This window comes from Lottia gigantea (assembly GCF_000327385.1).
Source record: "Lottia gigantea unplaced genomic scaffold LOTGIsca_4, whole genome shotgun sequence".
In the NCBI taxonomy this organism is placed as follows: Eukaryota; Metazoa; Mollusca; class Gastropoda; family Lottiidae; genus Lottia; species Lottia gigantea.
This window is the reverse complement of record NW_008709379.1, coordinates 4,015,069-4,030,676: the sequence shown is the minus strand read 5'-3', so window position 1 is coordinate 4,030,676 and position 15,608 is coordinate 4,015,069. Positions and strand designations below refer to the sequence as shown.

The 15,608-nt window shown below is 31.8% G+C and overlaps 3 protein-coding genes across 3 annotated transcripts; 1 reads left to right on the top strand and 2 right to left on the bottom strand.

Annotated features, from left to right (window-relative positions):
* Nucleotides 1-903: 903 nt before the first annotated feature.
* On the bottom strand, nt 904-7,309 carry LOTGIDRAFT_105367 (hypothetical protein; the record flags this gene model as incomplete). The annotated part of the gene is made up of 12 exons (XM_009059801.1): nt 904-1,065; nt 1,443-1,601; nt 2,103-2,250; nt 2,876-3,042; nt 3,328-3,414; nt 3,765-3,873; nt 4,373-4,446; nt 4,789-4,896; nt 5,282-5,410; nt 5,611-5,717; nt 6,681-6,788; nt 7,228-7,309. 12 exons carry the CDS (start codon nt 7,307-7,309, stop codon nt 904-906), a joined length of 1,440 nt encoding a protein of 479 aa, XP_009058049.1.
* Nucleotides 7,310-8,470: 1,161 nt separating this feature from the next.
* LOTGIDRAFT_153790 (hypothetical protein) lies at nt 8,471-11,373 on the top strand (the record flags this gene model as incomplete). Its single annotated transcript, XM_009059800.1, has 2 exons — nt 8,471-10,739; nt 11,021-11,373. 2 exons carry the CDS (start codon nt 8,471-8,473, stop codon nt 11,371-11,373), a joined length of 2,622 nt encoding a protein of 873 aa, XP_009058048.1.
* Nucleotides 11,374-13,844: 2,471 nt separating this feature from the next.
* Nucleotides 13,845-14,447, bottom strand: LOTGIDRAFT_153789 (hypothetical protein; the record flags this gene model as incomplete). The annotated part of the gene is made up of 2 exons (XM_009059799.1): nt 13,845-14,048; nt 14,274-14,447. 2 exons carry the CDS (start codon nt 14,445-14,447, stop codon nt 13,845-13,847), a joined length of 378 nt encoding a protein of 125 aa, XP_009058047.1.
* Nucleotides 14,448-15,608: the final 1,161 nt, after the last annotated feature.

Genomic DNA, 15,608 nt, shown 5'->3' with positions numbered 1-15,608 from the left:
CTACGCTATAAAAATATATATTGAAAATTCATATAATCAAAAAAAAAAATTTCAAATTTCTTAAGAAAGTAACACATCTATATTTACAGCAATTTCAACCAAAAATACAAATATGGCATGGCATTAAATAAATAAATCTTATTATTTTGTCTGTAGAATCATGATTAGCATTAGTAAACAACTTCAAAATGAAAACAAATTACTTTCATGATAAAAATATTTCAAAATATAACAATCAGTCAAACGCATGAAAAAGACAATGAAAAAAGATGGAATTTACCATTTTTCATTCAGTCTGTTTTCTTTGATTCACTGAAAAAAGAAAGAGAAAAAAAATAGATTAAAGCTGACTGACTAGTATAACAAATCTAAGAAGAGGCAAGGTGTGTCACAGGCTGGATATCATTTTTGTGTAAATTACTAACTTTTTCAAAATGAGCCCATTAGGTACAGAAAATAGGATTAAAATACGGGTACCGGTAAATGAATTAGCCTTAACATTTCTTGCATTTGAATCTTTCTTCAATTTTCCATATGACCGAGATTGCAAGAAAAAATTAAGCCTTTTTTACATTTTTACGAGATCAAGATCTGAAAAATAATTGGTTTAACAAATTTGTTGAGCAAAAATATCACATTGATAACATGAAGAATTTAGAAAACATCACAATTCAATGGACTGAATACCATGTAATCAATTTTTTACCTGCTTTAAAAGGATTGTAAAGAAGTTTTCTAAATTTTTTATGTGCATCGGAGATGCAATTTATGCAATTTCACAAAACATAAGTGTTTGATGACATTTGTGATAAATGACGTCATCAAACACTTAGTTTTAGTTGAATTGCAGGAAGCAAAACTTCTTTAACAACCCCTTTAACATTGAGACTTAATTTGCAAAAGTTAGACAAACCTTGGAGTATCTTGTAAAGTGGTGGTTACATCGTTGGTTGGTACCACGACATATTTTTTTTTCCTTGGTATAACATATGTAGTAAGTATAAAATATACGGCTGGCCAGAAAATAAATACTATATGTAAACTAAAATACATTCCTGCATATATCTACAATAAAAATAGAATAGTATTAAATAAGTTTATTATACAGTCAACCAAGTATAAACTAGAACACATTATGTTATTTGGGTATAATAAATAGTAATTTTAACTATATAAGGCAGATCAATACCATGTTCATTCACACTTAAACCATCCCAAAATGAGGTGGTTTGTGCTGTTTATAACTTGAATTGTGCCGGTATGTACACTAGCTTGTGTATGACACCAAAATTCTCCTCTTTCTCAGAATATATTATATTAGATTTTACACTGGGACAAGAATCAACGATGTTTGGCTTTTTTAACTCAAGTCCATTAGAGACTGAAGACAGTACCATCATTGATCTTACAGAAATATAAGTAGTTAAAAAAAAATCACCTACCTGGTAATATTTGCTTGTAATAAGAAGACCAAAACTAACTAAGGCATAACCCATGGATAATGTAATAAGAATTTTCCTTAATATCCATAACACTGGTTTCATATAGTCTTTAGATTGGAATGTTTTCACTATTTCTATCTTTAATATTAAGCTTACAAGCTGCAAGACATAAATAGACTCAAATTGGTACTCCAAATATGAACTAAAAAAATTCAGATCACAAACTAATGATCAATCCTGATCCACTAATAGATATTCGTTCACTATTAATCAAGATAAATTAACATGTTTTAAAGGTCATCTGAGTTGTTCTAAATGATTTAATTCATTCTTTGTGTTTATTATTAGTTCTAAAAAAACAAAGTTTTTATGCAACAAAAGACCTTAATGTCAATCTTCAGAAACATGGTATAAGAAACCAGTTGTTAAAGGCCAAAGTTAAAGTTTAAAGATTTTCTTGTACTTGTAGATGTCAGTGAGTGAATAATAAATTAAGTCATATACTCAATCATACTCATATTCATACAAATAGAATGTAACTAGATCTAATACTGCACAGCCTACTGCAGTATTAAGATATCATTTTGAAAGAGGTTATGATCTAATCAATGACAGATATGAATGACATATCATCTTTATATCTTAAAAGCAATTACATACCTGACTTTCCATATTAGTCATTAGAAATTCTAGTAGAAAACAATTATAATAACCAGAATGTAGACCATGCCAGAAAGCTAAATAAGCTAATGTGACACCTTGTGAAATTAATTTATTTCCTAAAAACCGTAATCTTTTAAAAATATATCTACAATAAAATAATAAAATACACACCATGAGAACACATGAAAATTATGTAATGAAGCATATTTATTTTTTTCAAATAAAAAGCTTAGAAAGAAATAGCAAAGCAACCTGTGAAAACTGAGTTCAGCAAACTCATAGCAACAGCTGAAAAAAACTCATAGCAACAATTCATCTTCAAAACAACAGCTGCTAGAACAATTGAGAAACTGAGTTAAGCAATCCATAGCAGAAGCTGTGAAAAACTGAGATTAGCAAGACATAGATACAGCTGTGACAAGTGAAACCTGAATTAAACATTCCATAGAAATAACTACCAGAAACCTAGTTAATCTACCCATTAAATCAGCTGTAAGAAACTGACTTTAGCAAACCTTAGCTTAAGTTTTTGGAAATTGAGTTTATATATTCATAGCAACAGCTGAGATTAACAATCCATAGAAATAAATGTGAGAAACTGTGTTGTAGTAACCCATAGAAACAGCCTTGAAAAACTGAGTTAAGCAAACCATAGCAACTATCATTAACTGCTATAACAACTCTTGTTTATCAGTAAATAGTGTCAGTTGGAAGAAATTCATTGTACTTATAGAATTATAGCTTCTGTCCATCTTCAAAAATATACTTACTTGGCCATCCACTGATTTGTATTGTAATTAAAACAATGTATTAAATCACGGAATGTATTAGCATATTCAAATTCTGGTGTTCTAACATTAGCACAACCATTCCATAGATCATTACCATTCTTATCTTTACCATTATAACTTAAACCTAGAATAGTTATACTGCCTTCCTGTAATAATAAATTTTAGTCTTATGAATTCTACATTAAGTATATATTTTTAAATGGATATCTAAATATCGGTCTTGATAGCTGATAAAATCAAATTATGGACTTTATATTGACTTACACCAACAAAGTTAAGATCATTATCACTTAAAGACATTATTAACAACATGTGCAGTTATCACCAGTTATTAATGCATGACCTTTAACCTAATTGTTTAAAGCTCAACAAATAACATTCTTGAACACATTTGATAAATACTGATATAAAATAGTCCTTGATATACTTACAACTAGTAACCAAGATCCAATGTATTTATTTAATAAATTTTTACCCCATACAGTAATGTACCCACATTTATATAAAAATCCTAGATTCTGAAAATATACAAATAATAGCCCGTAAAAATCAGTATTTGATTTGATCAAATCAATAAGAGCTTAATGACAGTCATAATGTCAATGAACTGAAGAAGGTTAGACTATTATATAATAAATTTGTTCTTCATAAAATTAAATTTAACAATTGAGGTATCAGCCAATTGTGTCACAATACACTATTTATCAACCCTGAATATTATGTAAAACAGAAAAGCCTCAAATATGGTGATATCTGTTATCCAAATGTCAGGTATCTGTATATGTGAGAGTGGAAATGATACACTATGAAGATTTTGTTTGAGAATATATCTCTTCATAGAATTTAGAGTAACAATTCAAATACAAACCTGAAAAGATTCTGATAGAAGAAAATCATCTGATACAAACATTCCTAATATCTGATATATAGCTATATATAATGTACCTAAACAAAACCTCTTTAATCCTGGCTGGATACTGAAATATACATATAGAATATATAGCTGTGTTATTTGGTAGTGTACACCAATTAACATTCTTAGGACGACTTTTATTTGTTTCCTTGCAATAGCTATAACTCATGACTGAGATATCTAAGCAAATCAGGGTAAAATTCCAATTTTGTTTTCAGATAGAATAAAAATAGAAATTCAAAACTATACATGCATGGCTTAGATTATGTTCATTATTTCTTGAAGTACCTTAGAAATAATATGTACTGAAAGACTTTAAATCATGAATCATACCAGGATGAGCACAAATATCTCTGTTTTACAATACTAAAGACTATTCCAGCCCATTTACCTTTAGGCAGACTGTTAAATTGAGGTCAATTGATGAAACTTATAAAAGGCAGTATATTACAATGCCTACATTTTCAGTCTAATGTTGTAATTAAATATACTTTAACACTGATATAGACAAGATTCTGAGGAAAAAATTAAACTTAAACATTGGTGAAAGACAAATAACTTACCTATCTGGTGCTTGACCAGTCTTTGGATGAGAAAAGGCACCATTGATAAAATCTAAATATCTCTTCATAGAAAACTGTAATAACAGGTACAAAATTAAAATAGGCATGATATTGTTAACGTTCCATTATTACCTGAAAGTTACTTTTCAATTTTGTTATTAGCTTGAAATCCTTGAATAAAGTGGACAGGTTAATCCTTAAGAATTAGCAAGAAAGGTTTTGGTATGACAATGATAATCAAGTAGGACTTCTGTAGTGTTTGTATATTTACCGACTATGCACACCTTAGATTTCTGAGATTACAAGGAGGAGTTGATAATCAATTAGAGCTTATATCTTTACAGAGAAAGCACACATCAGATACTTTATATTAATTAATAGCGTATAATATTTCATCCATAATGTAGTATACATACCTGTGGTCCAATCATAAAACCACCAAAACAGTAACATAAACTTAATAATTCTACTAAACTGGGAACTTTAGTTAAAGCAGTTTCTTTCTGCTCAGCTGATAACTCACTCTAAAATGCAAAAATTGCCCATTTAATAATACATGGAAATAGTTCTATTCTGTTATTCTAAGATGACAATCTGAAATCATTGACTTAGATCACTGTATCCATCAATTCAAAATAATTTAAAATACTATCATCCAAATATAGATCAAACAACACAAAAAGGTGTATGCACCATTTCAACCAATCCAATGCATGTAGAATATTGGGATATCCGATATCAAATGATTTTCAGTTTTCAAGAAATCATAACATTAATTGGATTATGGAGTCAAAATTGATTTCAATATGTTAGAAGTGAATTTACCAAGAAAATATTGAAAATGAAATATTTAGGAATGAATTTTCATGAGACAAGGCCATAATAATATGTATAAATTATGCATGTTACCTTTTTACGTCCATCATAGACATCAAACACAACACCTGTTAATCTTAAAGTTAAAACACATTGTGGCATAGTCCATTTAAAATCATATGTATCAGTAGAATGTGCTATATAACCTAGTGTCAGATATAGCTGAAATAAAAACAGAGAGATTTTAAAACAGTGGGGTCAAATTGAAAAGTGAAAGCATGTGCTGACTTACTTGAAAATCATGGTGAAAAATTTTTGAAAAAAGGGCTGGAATGCCCCCACCCCCAATTCAGTTGATTTTCATGTTCCAATCAATTAACTAGTATATAAAACCAAAGCAAGACCCTTAATGTTATACTTACAGTATTAATAAAGAAAGCTAGTCCTACAGATAATTTAGTACCAGGAGTAACTAATAATACAACATATATTAAAACTATATTCAAAAATGAATGATATACATCAAAACCTGTAATACAAAAAGAAAAAAATTCTTATTTTACCACCAAGGAAATGTACATTCACAAACTACAGATTACTAATTAAAGGAATAGTTGTACCAATATTTTGACCAATCATACCTCAGACTCAGGAAAGAAGATTCAAGATTTTAAAAAAAGGTGCATCTGTCTCTTTAAGCAATATTAGCAGTGGACTCTCGGAACAAGAAGCTGTGTTGACAAAACAAGTTGTACAGTGGCAGAATCCTGCAGGACCAGTGATTGTTATTTAATAAATAAAATTATATAATGTACTAACAATTATTCAAAACCGGTTTTAATTTAAGGAGTATAACAGTTAGCAACTCAACAAAATCTTTGTTAAAGATGCAACAAAATTTAAATAGATACTGTAATCCAAAACTGAAAGGTAATGTTATTTAAAGGCTTGATATCTTTAATTATTATTATTAATAATTATTAATCATTATACAAGACAAATTCTGACTATTAATGAATAAAAATTATTTTATCAGTATTTATTTGAATGATAACTGTCTGCCTACATGATTAAGTTGAAAAACTTGTACCAGGTGTTTTAATTATTTCAACCACTTAAATAGTTTTTATGCATGTTTATATTACAATGAAATGAATTTACCAGGTTATTTAATAGCCTTATAAAAAGTGATAATTAACTTTATATTAAAGTTTCTGACATAAGGTTGATGTTGATTAAATGATGAAAGTTCAGAACTTTCGAGATAAGAAACACTTTTTATTCTATCAAAGAACTTGAGACATTAGTCAATGAAAAGAAAAGCTAAAGATGATGCTATTTGGGAAAATTCCACACAATATGCTTTTGACCTAAAAAAAAAAATAGTCAGTGAAATCAAAACTTTATACCTTACTGTTCAATTTTAATTCTTAAGTGCTCTAGGATTTCTGTATGCTTTTTTAAAACAAATATCAATAAATTTCAAACTTACCAAAATTGAATACTGCTAAACATAGACCAATAACAATAAAATAAAGATGTTTATATATATTTGGTTGATGATATAAATAAGCTCTGTACATAAATGATAAGGGATATCCTGAAAAAAAAAAAAACAATTTAATAAAGATCTTGATTATGCCTGGACCTGTAAAATATTTTACAACTCTCTGCCAAAACTGTTCAAGGATATCTTAATTAAAGCCGGCTATTAGCTTATTTCGCAAAATATTCTTGTAAGTTAGGCATACAGAATCTTAAAGAGGATTAAATTTACTCTGAAAATTAACTTTGGTGTATACTTTATTTACTTACATAGCCTTTGGCTACACTTCATTGGTTACAATGAACAATAACATGGACCTAGGGAGTAGCATAGGCACTGTCGAAAATGCAAAATCAGTACACCTTTTTACACTATGGCCCAAAGAAATTCTACATTTGAAATGACACATAAAAATCAAACCCTTATCTCAGAGTGGAGAGTGGTAAATGGTTCAGTAAGTGAATGTGGACGTGTGGTCAGAGAGTAATCTTACCTGCCAACAAGGACAACAAAAGTCTTATGGCATCTTCAGTAGTACCAATCGAAGAGGCAAGAAATGAAACTGGACCAGACATGATCCCTGATTCAGAATTAAGAAACTATTAACTTCTAAAGATTTGCAGCTGCTCTACATTAAGAAAATATTCCACATACACAACACTAACGACAACCTGTGTTGACCATTGCACGGGCGCATTAATTCTTTTCACAAATATTGTGTGACACAATTTAGTTTAAGCACCCAATATGCAAATTTCTTCTCGATTATGCCATCAAAATTATTTATTTGCCAACAATAAATCCTAAAATATTACATGGATATAAAATATACCACATTCACCGACAAAATATAGAAATATGACTTTTTCATCAATAACTTTAGGGAGCTAATACAAGTGCAGGTTCGTTCTACAGATATTGCTAATGCAGTATAAATTTGGTCAATAACTGTTCAATACTCTGGTTAAAAACTTTTTTTTTAAATTTCTGTAACAAATTGGGACTAGATGAAATAAGTTAATTACTACTCTGACACAATAACCAAAGTGAATTTTTTCAACAATAAAATGGTTTCAAGTTTAAGGTTGGATTAAACGAACTGGTAGTATCACTGACCTTCACCTCAGACCTCAGTGTTTGTACACAATAAATTAGGGCATCTGCTGTGAAATTGTGAAATTTTGGTTGTCACGAAACACCTTACTTTTTTCTTAGGTAGGCAATTTTAAGGTGGCCACTTCGATCATAACGGTCAATAATAAGCCTCAGACTCGGGGTTTGCATGAGTAATCTATACTTCTAAAGTAGATACAAAGGGACCGAACCGAAAATGAGCCTTAAATAAGTTTTGATAGTCTGGTGCATGAAAATAAAAAATATTAATAAATGATTAAAGAGGAATAAATAAATAGAATTTCAATAGCGTTTTGAAGTAGACTAGTAATAATTACTGATTACCGGTATATTGTTTATGTCATTAATGAAGGCTGAAAGGACTTCTCAGTTGATACCATTGCATTTGCAGGTTAGCTCAGACTACACTGTTTTCTGAATTGAATTTTGGCAATCATTTTAGTATGAAATTCAAATATCAGTTACAAAATACTACTGAGAGTCTTGGAATGCCTATGGGTTGATGAAAATGTTAACCACTGAAAAAAAAGCACACTGGTATTGGTAATTGTAATTGCTTAGCAAAATTTGTTTCATATTTCAGGTGAATTACTTGTTTAAAGATGGGTAATAACCAGTCATCAGAGCATCCTGATGTTTATACTTACCATGAAACTGTTTTAAAACAAGGAGCTCAATCTGCAGCATCTGATTCATCTGATGAATCTGATGATGAAATGCAAGAGGGTTATTCTAGAGAAACTCCAACTTCAAGCAATGTTGAGGATGAAACCAATTCCAATTCTGGTGGAGAAGAAAATTCTGATTCAGAGGAGAAAAATCCAGAGCAAATTTCTTTAGATCAATCTGAGTTGGAAAGGGCCGGTTTGGAAGAGATAAGTGAAGCAGAAAATGAAGCAGAAGCATCAAGCAGTTCAATTGCCTTCAAACAGGTTTTTCAACAAGAAAATTCTGAGTTTGCTACACCACCATCTTCCCCATTGTCAAAAGAACCATCACCTGGTCCATCAAGGAGGAGCACAAGATTACAACTCAAAGCTTCCACAATAAACATAATTTCAAAGAAAAGACCCAGATTGTCTATGAGAGATTCTGATGATAGTGATGATGACTTACAGTATTCAACCCCATCAGCTACTCGAAAAACTCCAAGTAGACTGGGCAATATTTCAGCCATATCAGACAGTAGTAAAAGTCAAGTAGAAAATATATCTGAAGTCAGAGCAGTAGAAAAAAAACATTCTAATGAGGCTAATATTACACCTAAAACACCAAGTTCTAGTCATCAACTTGAAGCAAGCACTGTAAGAACTCCTTCTTATGATAAAGGAAGACCAAATCTCCGTTCTTCGGGTGGAGAAAGCAGACCATTTTTAAGAGCAAAGAGAAGTGCACAGCTATTTGGCAAAAATGCTGTTCACCTACAAAAAGTTGTTTCTCCCCCGACAAATGAGCAGTATACTGAAAGAGCTGGTGAAGTAAATGTTGATGTAATCAAAATTGTGAATGATGAATCCAATTCATGTATTAATCCCAGAGCAAACAATCAAGAGTCTGAAAATGTTACTTTAACAAACTCTGCTACTGTCACAGAATCTGAGAAAACACCTCAGCAACCTGCAATTGTTTGTTCAGAGGGTAGTACTTCAACATGCACTACATTCTCCAACTCTGTAACAAATGATACTATTTCTGAAATTAATACGGTAGTTTCTACTCAGAACAGCCTTCTATCTGAAACACAGCAAGACCAGTTACCTGCCAATACTTATACTACTGTAGGAAACCAGATATTTACAGAAGCCAGATCTGAGGGTAATGATGTCACAATGACAGATGTAACTAATGAAAAAGAATGTAATACTTCTAGAACAAACATGGGTTCAGAGAAATTTTCAGCATCTGGCTCACATATTGTTCAACCAATGGATGCACAATCTGTTGAAAATTTTGCAAATGATATCACTATACCAAAAACCTTGGAAGTTATAAATGTTGAGCAAGTCTCACAGAACAGACTTCCTGTTTTTGGAAGCAGAAACATCATGACTTCTACATCAACAGAGGATTTACAACCTTCAGAAGTCAACACTACTGGTGGACTACTTTCATTTTCACAGTTGGCAAATTCCCAAACAGCAGCTCCAAGCATTTCAAGTGTTACTGCTACATCTTCTGCTCTCATGGTATATCCACATAGTCAAGCACCAGCATCTACATCTTCCCAATCTTTAACATGTGAACAAACTCCTCAAATTCATACATCTGCTCCAAGTACTTCAATTGTTGCTGCTCCTTCAGCTGCTCTTGTTATATTCCCACAGATATCCAGATCCTCACAGAATGGTTTCACTCCTCAGATACACACACCAATCTCTCCACAAGTCATTAATCAAACACCAAAGGTGGCCAACCCTTTTCCATTCAGTCCACCATCAACTTTGTCATCTGTTCAAAAATGTTGTATCTTTCCAATTTCCTCCAACTTTGATATGACAATCAGGCAAGGAGATATCATTAAACAGGATGCGACTGCCATTGTGAACTCCACTGATATCCATCTCCGTCATCAAGGAGCAGTGTCAAGATTAATTGCTGAAGCTGCTAGTCCCCAGATGATGATTGAATGTCAGCAGCATCTTATGAACCATGGAGGATCATTGGACATTCTACATGTGATGGATACTATTGCTGGTGGAAGATTGAACACCAATGTTGAACGCATTATCCATGTTATTCCACCATCAGGGAGTTCAACACATTTTGATCACTTGAGTGTAAATAAACTAGTTAGTGCCTACTTACAGTGTATGTTACATTCAGATAGACTACTCAACAGTACATCATTAGCTTTCCCATTACTTGGTGCAGGTATGTTATTCGTTTGATTGATGTGTCGGAACCCGTAAGAATCTTTTTGTTAATGAAGCCTTTTTATTTGCCGGACTCTAGTAATACCTGGTACATGTGCAATTGTTATTGAAAATTAAGTATAATATTTTGGTTCGTTGATGCACTTGATTCATCTTATGGTTATTGGCAGGTAATCAAATGATTTTCATGACAATATTTCTTTTTGTATCCAACCTAAATAAAATAGACAAATTTTCGTATCTATATTTCTAAAAGTTGCAATTTTTTATCTCTTTCAGGATCATTTCCAACAGATATTAGTATCAATGCATTCTACAATGCTGTTCTGATATATTTATCAGATAAAAGATCTCTCTCACGTTTAAATGACATTAGGTTAATCATCAATGAACCACAAATCTTTCAGTTTGCTGTTACCTATTTTACTTCTTGTTATGAAAATATTCTAACTCAAGGTATAGATTCAGCTGTAGCAGAAGCACTAGATGGTTTCTATGGCAACAGAAATAGTAATTTATCATCATTTTGTGTGAGAGATGAAGTAGATGGTAGAAGTAATAAAAAATGGAGTGCCACTGAATCACTTACGAATTTGTTTAGAGGTCCACCTGTGAAGAGACCAAGATTGTGATGAAAAGTGACATGGAAATTAAAGGGTTTTTTTAATGGGTTTTGGCAGCATGTAACAAAAATATTTTTAATTTGATATTTACATTATAGATTGTTTATTAAGGTGGTATATAGTAATTGGGCAGTGAATAACTATATAAGTTGTAAGAAGAAATTTGTTGTGGGATTATAGTCATTTTTAACTGAAACTTTTGCCATTTGAACCAATATCCTTTGAGAGTTAGATTTGAAAATTGATAGCTATGAAGTCTTGACAGCAGCTGTCAATATTAGCTCTTAGAGTCAAAGAGTTAGATAATTCCAGACTCTGTCCAGGATTGTTTTGTTTGCTGATGAATTCTTAATAATTGTTAAGTTGTATGCTTTGTTAATTAAACATTTTCTTTATTATTATTATATTTATATTTGTATACTACTTATTGTTTCATTTATTTTTTAAATATTGTTATTGTTATAAAACATACAAAAAAATATCAATGATGTTCTTGAATCAGATTGCTTGATTGTTTTGTTTTATACAAGTGAGAAAGTACTACAACCATAGCTTGATTTTATCTCGGTTTTATAACCCTCTTTGAGATTTTTGCAAATTATCTGCTATTACTTATTATATTGTCCCAGTGCATGTTAAAGCTATGGAATACTTTTTATGAAATGAGGACTTATAGAGATCATAGACTTATATGATTTAGTTGTCAGATTAATGTAAGAATTTTACTTGTTAGTAGTACAGTTTCTTTTCATATATCATTGATATAAGTACTTTTGTTTTATTTTGATGTACTTGTCATTAATATATATATTATTGATTGTAATAATTTTGTTTTATTTATGTATAATATCTATCTAGAAGATAGCTTGCCAGGCAAGGTAATATACGCCCACTGGCAGCTTTGATTTTGAATAAAAATATTTAGCAGTACAGTAACAATCACCAGTATGAAATATTCAACCTTCACTTCTTTTGAACTCTTTAGGGCGATACTGAATAATACTGAGTATGAGTTATTGCCCTTGTTCTTGAAAAAGTGTTCATTTTTTAGCTCTAGAAGGCAAAATTCAATCTTCAGGACGGTAAACCAAGTTTTGTCAAAATTTGGCAAGAATCACGCCTTTTAGTGTTTAAGCTAAAATTTGAAAGCATTTTCAAGAACAAGGTCAATAACTCCTTTGAAACATATTTCGATTTTTTATACGCCCACATGAAATGGGAGGCGTATATTGCCGTCACCCCTGTCGGTCCGTCCACAATTGCTCATAAACACTCTACAAGGCACAATTCTTGCCTGATTTCCAAATCCATCAAGAATTGTTTCTTCTAGAGTGTTTACGAGCTGAAAATTGAACGCGTTTTCATGAACAACTTATACCAAATGTTTTTCGATTTTTCTGATTTTCAATAGAGTTCAACCTTGGGTGATTACGAACTCATACCAAGTTTTAACAAAAATCTGTCAAGAATTGTGTCTTGTAGAGTGTTTACGAGCAATTTAATTGTGGACGGACCGACGGACAGCTGGACGGACATGGGTGACGGCAATATACACCCCCCATTTCATGTAGGAATATATAAATTGCTGAAATGCTTAATGTGTACATAATGGTGATTTAAACTAATATTTATTATATAAATTTAGTTGTCCCTGAGCTTTATATACGCCCACATGTGTATATACATGTATATATTTGGACACTATTTTCACTTCTAATGAACAATTTCTTGTATTTTATTGTAGGCAAACTATATGTTCTATCTTTTATTCTACAAATTTTTCTTGATCAGCAGGCAAAGCTTTTTCTTCTCCCACAGACATGGTTGAATTACATTTATTTGTTTTGCCATCAATTTTTAACAAAAGTCCTTAAAGTATGTTAGTAATGATAGTTGTTATATAGACAGTAATTTTGTATAGTTTAATTGGCATGACCAATTTTGTAGTTTTATTATTAGTTTTTATGTATTAATTGTTATGTATTTTTTGTAAATAAATATTTATATAAATATTTTCATTATGTTAAATGTTTATGATTTATAGAAGACAGACTTGGGCCTATACCTTGATTGATTCTGTGCTTTAACACAACTGCAATTGTTTGAGAGCAGCTTATCACAGTATTCATCAGGTTTTCTTATTTTAGAAGGTCTTTATGTTATAGTCTCATCTCAACCTTCATTGTATTCCTTACTTCCTTTCTGTTTATAATCCATTAATCATTTTCCTGATTATCTTCTTATTGTGACCACATGTCATCCTAATATCTAAACCTATCATCTTCTCCTTATTGTGACCTCATGTCTTCTCATCATCTAAACCTATCATCTTCTTTTTATTGTGACCTCATGTCTTCTCATCATCTAAACCTATCATGTTCTCCTTATTGTGACCACATGTCATCTCATCACCTAAAGCTATCATCTTCTCCTTATTGTGACTTCTTGTCCTCTCCTCATCTAAACCTATCGTCTTCTCCTTATTGTGACCATGTCATCTCATCATCTAAACCTATCATCATCTCCTTACTGTGACCACATGCAATCTCGTCATCTAATTCTATCATCTTCTCCTTATTGTGACCTCGTATCATCTCATCATTTAAACCTTTCATTTTCTCTCTATTCTGACCAGGTGTCATCTCATTATCTAAACCTATCTTCTTCTTCTCTTCACCTAGCTTCTGTAAATAACGTACACATGTCATCTCATCATCTAAACCTATCATCTTCTCCTTATTGTGACCACATGCAATCTCGTCATCTAATTCTATCATCTTCTCCTTATTGTGACCTCATGTCATCTCATCATTTAAACCTTTCATTTTCTCTCTATTCTGACCAGGTGTCATCTCATTATCTAAACCTATCTTCTTCTTCTCTTCACCTAGCTTCTGTAAATAACGTACACATGTCATCTCATCATCTAAACCTATCATCTTCTCCTTATTGTGACCACATGTCATCTCATCATCTAAACCTATTATCTTCTCCTTATTGTAACCACATGTCATCTCATTATCCAAACCTATCATCAAAGCCATCTCATCTACTATTGTTTTATCTTCTTTACAGCATTCCATTTCATATATCAAAGGTTGATTTCTATTGATGCTATGATATCCTACATTTTATCACATACACCCATACTTTTCCACTCATTTTCTGATATGATATGACTATTGGATTGGACTATTGTAGTCTCAGATCAAGATACACCACCTCAATTCTTCCCAAATACTTCCTGATCTTTATTTCATCATTTGCTTACCATCCCTTTATCTTTATCTTACCATTGATATCATTGCACCAAACCCTCTTATGAGAGCTTAAAGCAGTGATATTTCAGCTGTATCCATATCAGTTTGCACTTACAACCTAAGTGTAATTAAGCTTAACTTTTAGTGAAGATGTTCTTCAAGGTCATCCGATGTCTCCCCACTCGGATGACTAGAACGACTAGAACCCACGATCGAAAGATATTCACTCATCCCATCGGACGGACGAAAATGAAATCTTCGACATTAACCTTAAATGTCAGTTCTGTTGGGGAGATGGGGCGTAAGTTGCTGCAAAAAAGCATTTAAATGTCATAAAAGGGGGGGGGGGGGGGCAACTCCAATAAATGTGCCCAGGGTAAGTTTTAATTTCTCTTATAGCAGATGGGCGCTTTTCCAATGCCATTACATGCATAAAGTTGTGTACAAGATCAGTGTATCCCAGCTATTATATTCCAAACTATGCCAGAATAAACTCCATACAGTGACCGCCCATACTGGCCAAAATTAGGATAACAAGTCCATCTGTCGGGAAAGAACCCTAACCTGGTACTAACTCTTCTTTAAAGTGGCCCTCACACCATAGCAATCTGCAGTTTCGTGTGGTTGCGAATAAGAATAGTGTCATAAGTTTCGAACGCGACCTTTATACAAACTGAGTTGTGAGTTGTGTTTGAAACTTTCATTATTCGCAACTGCTAATCGCTATGATGTTAAGGCACCTTTATCAATAAGGTGACATTGTTAAAGTTTAGTACAACGATTAAAAATATTTGTCTCTGTACGTTTTCTCAAACTTTTTTAAAATATGAGATTTAAAAAACTGCATCAACATTGTCGTTTAAAAAATTTTGAATTCATGTAGCTTGATTCTCCCTTCCAATAAGGACTAAACTTGTCGAGAATTGGAAGGGGTCGCTTTCCAAAGAGAAATGAACAAAGCCTGTGGCAAAAAAAAAAAAAGAA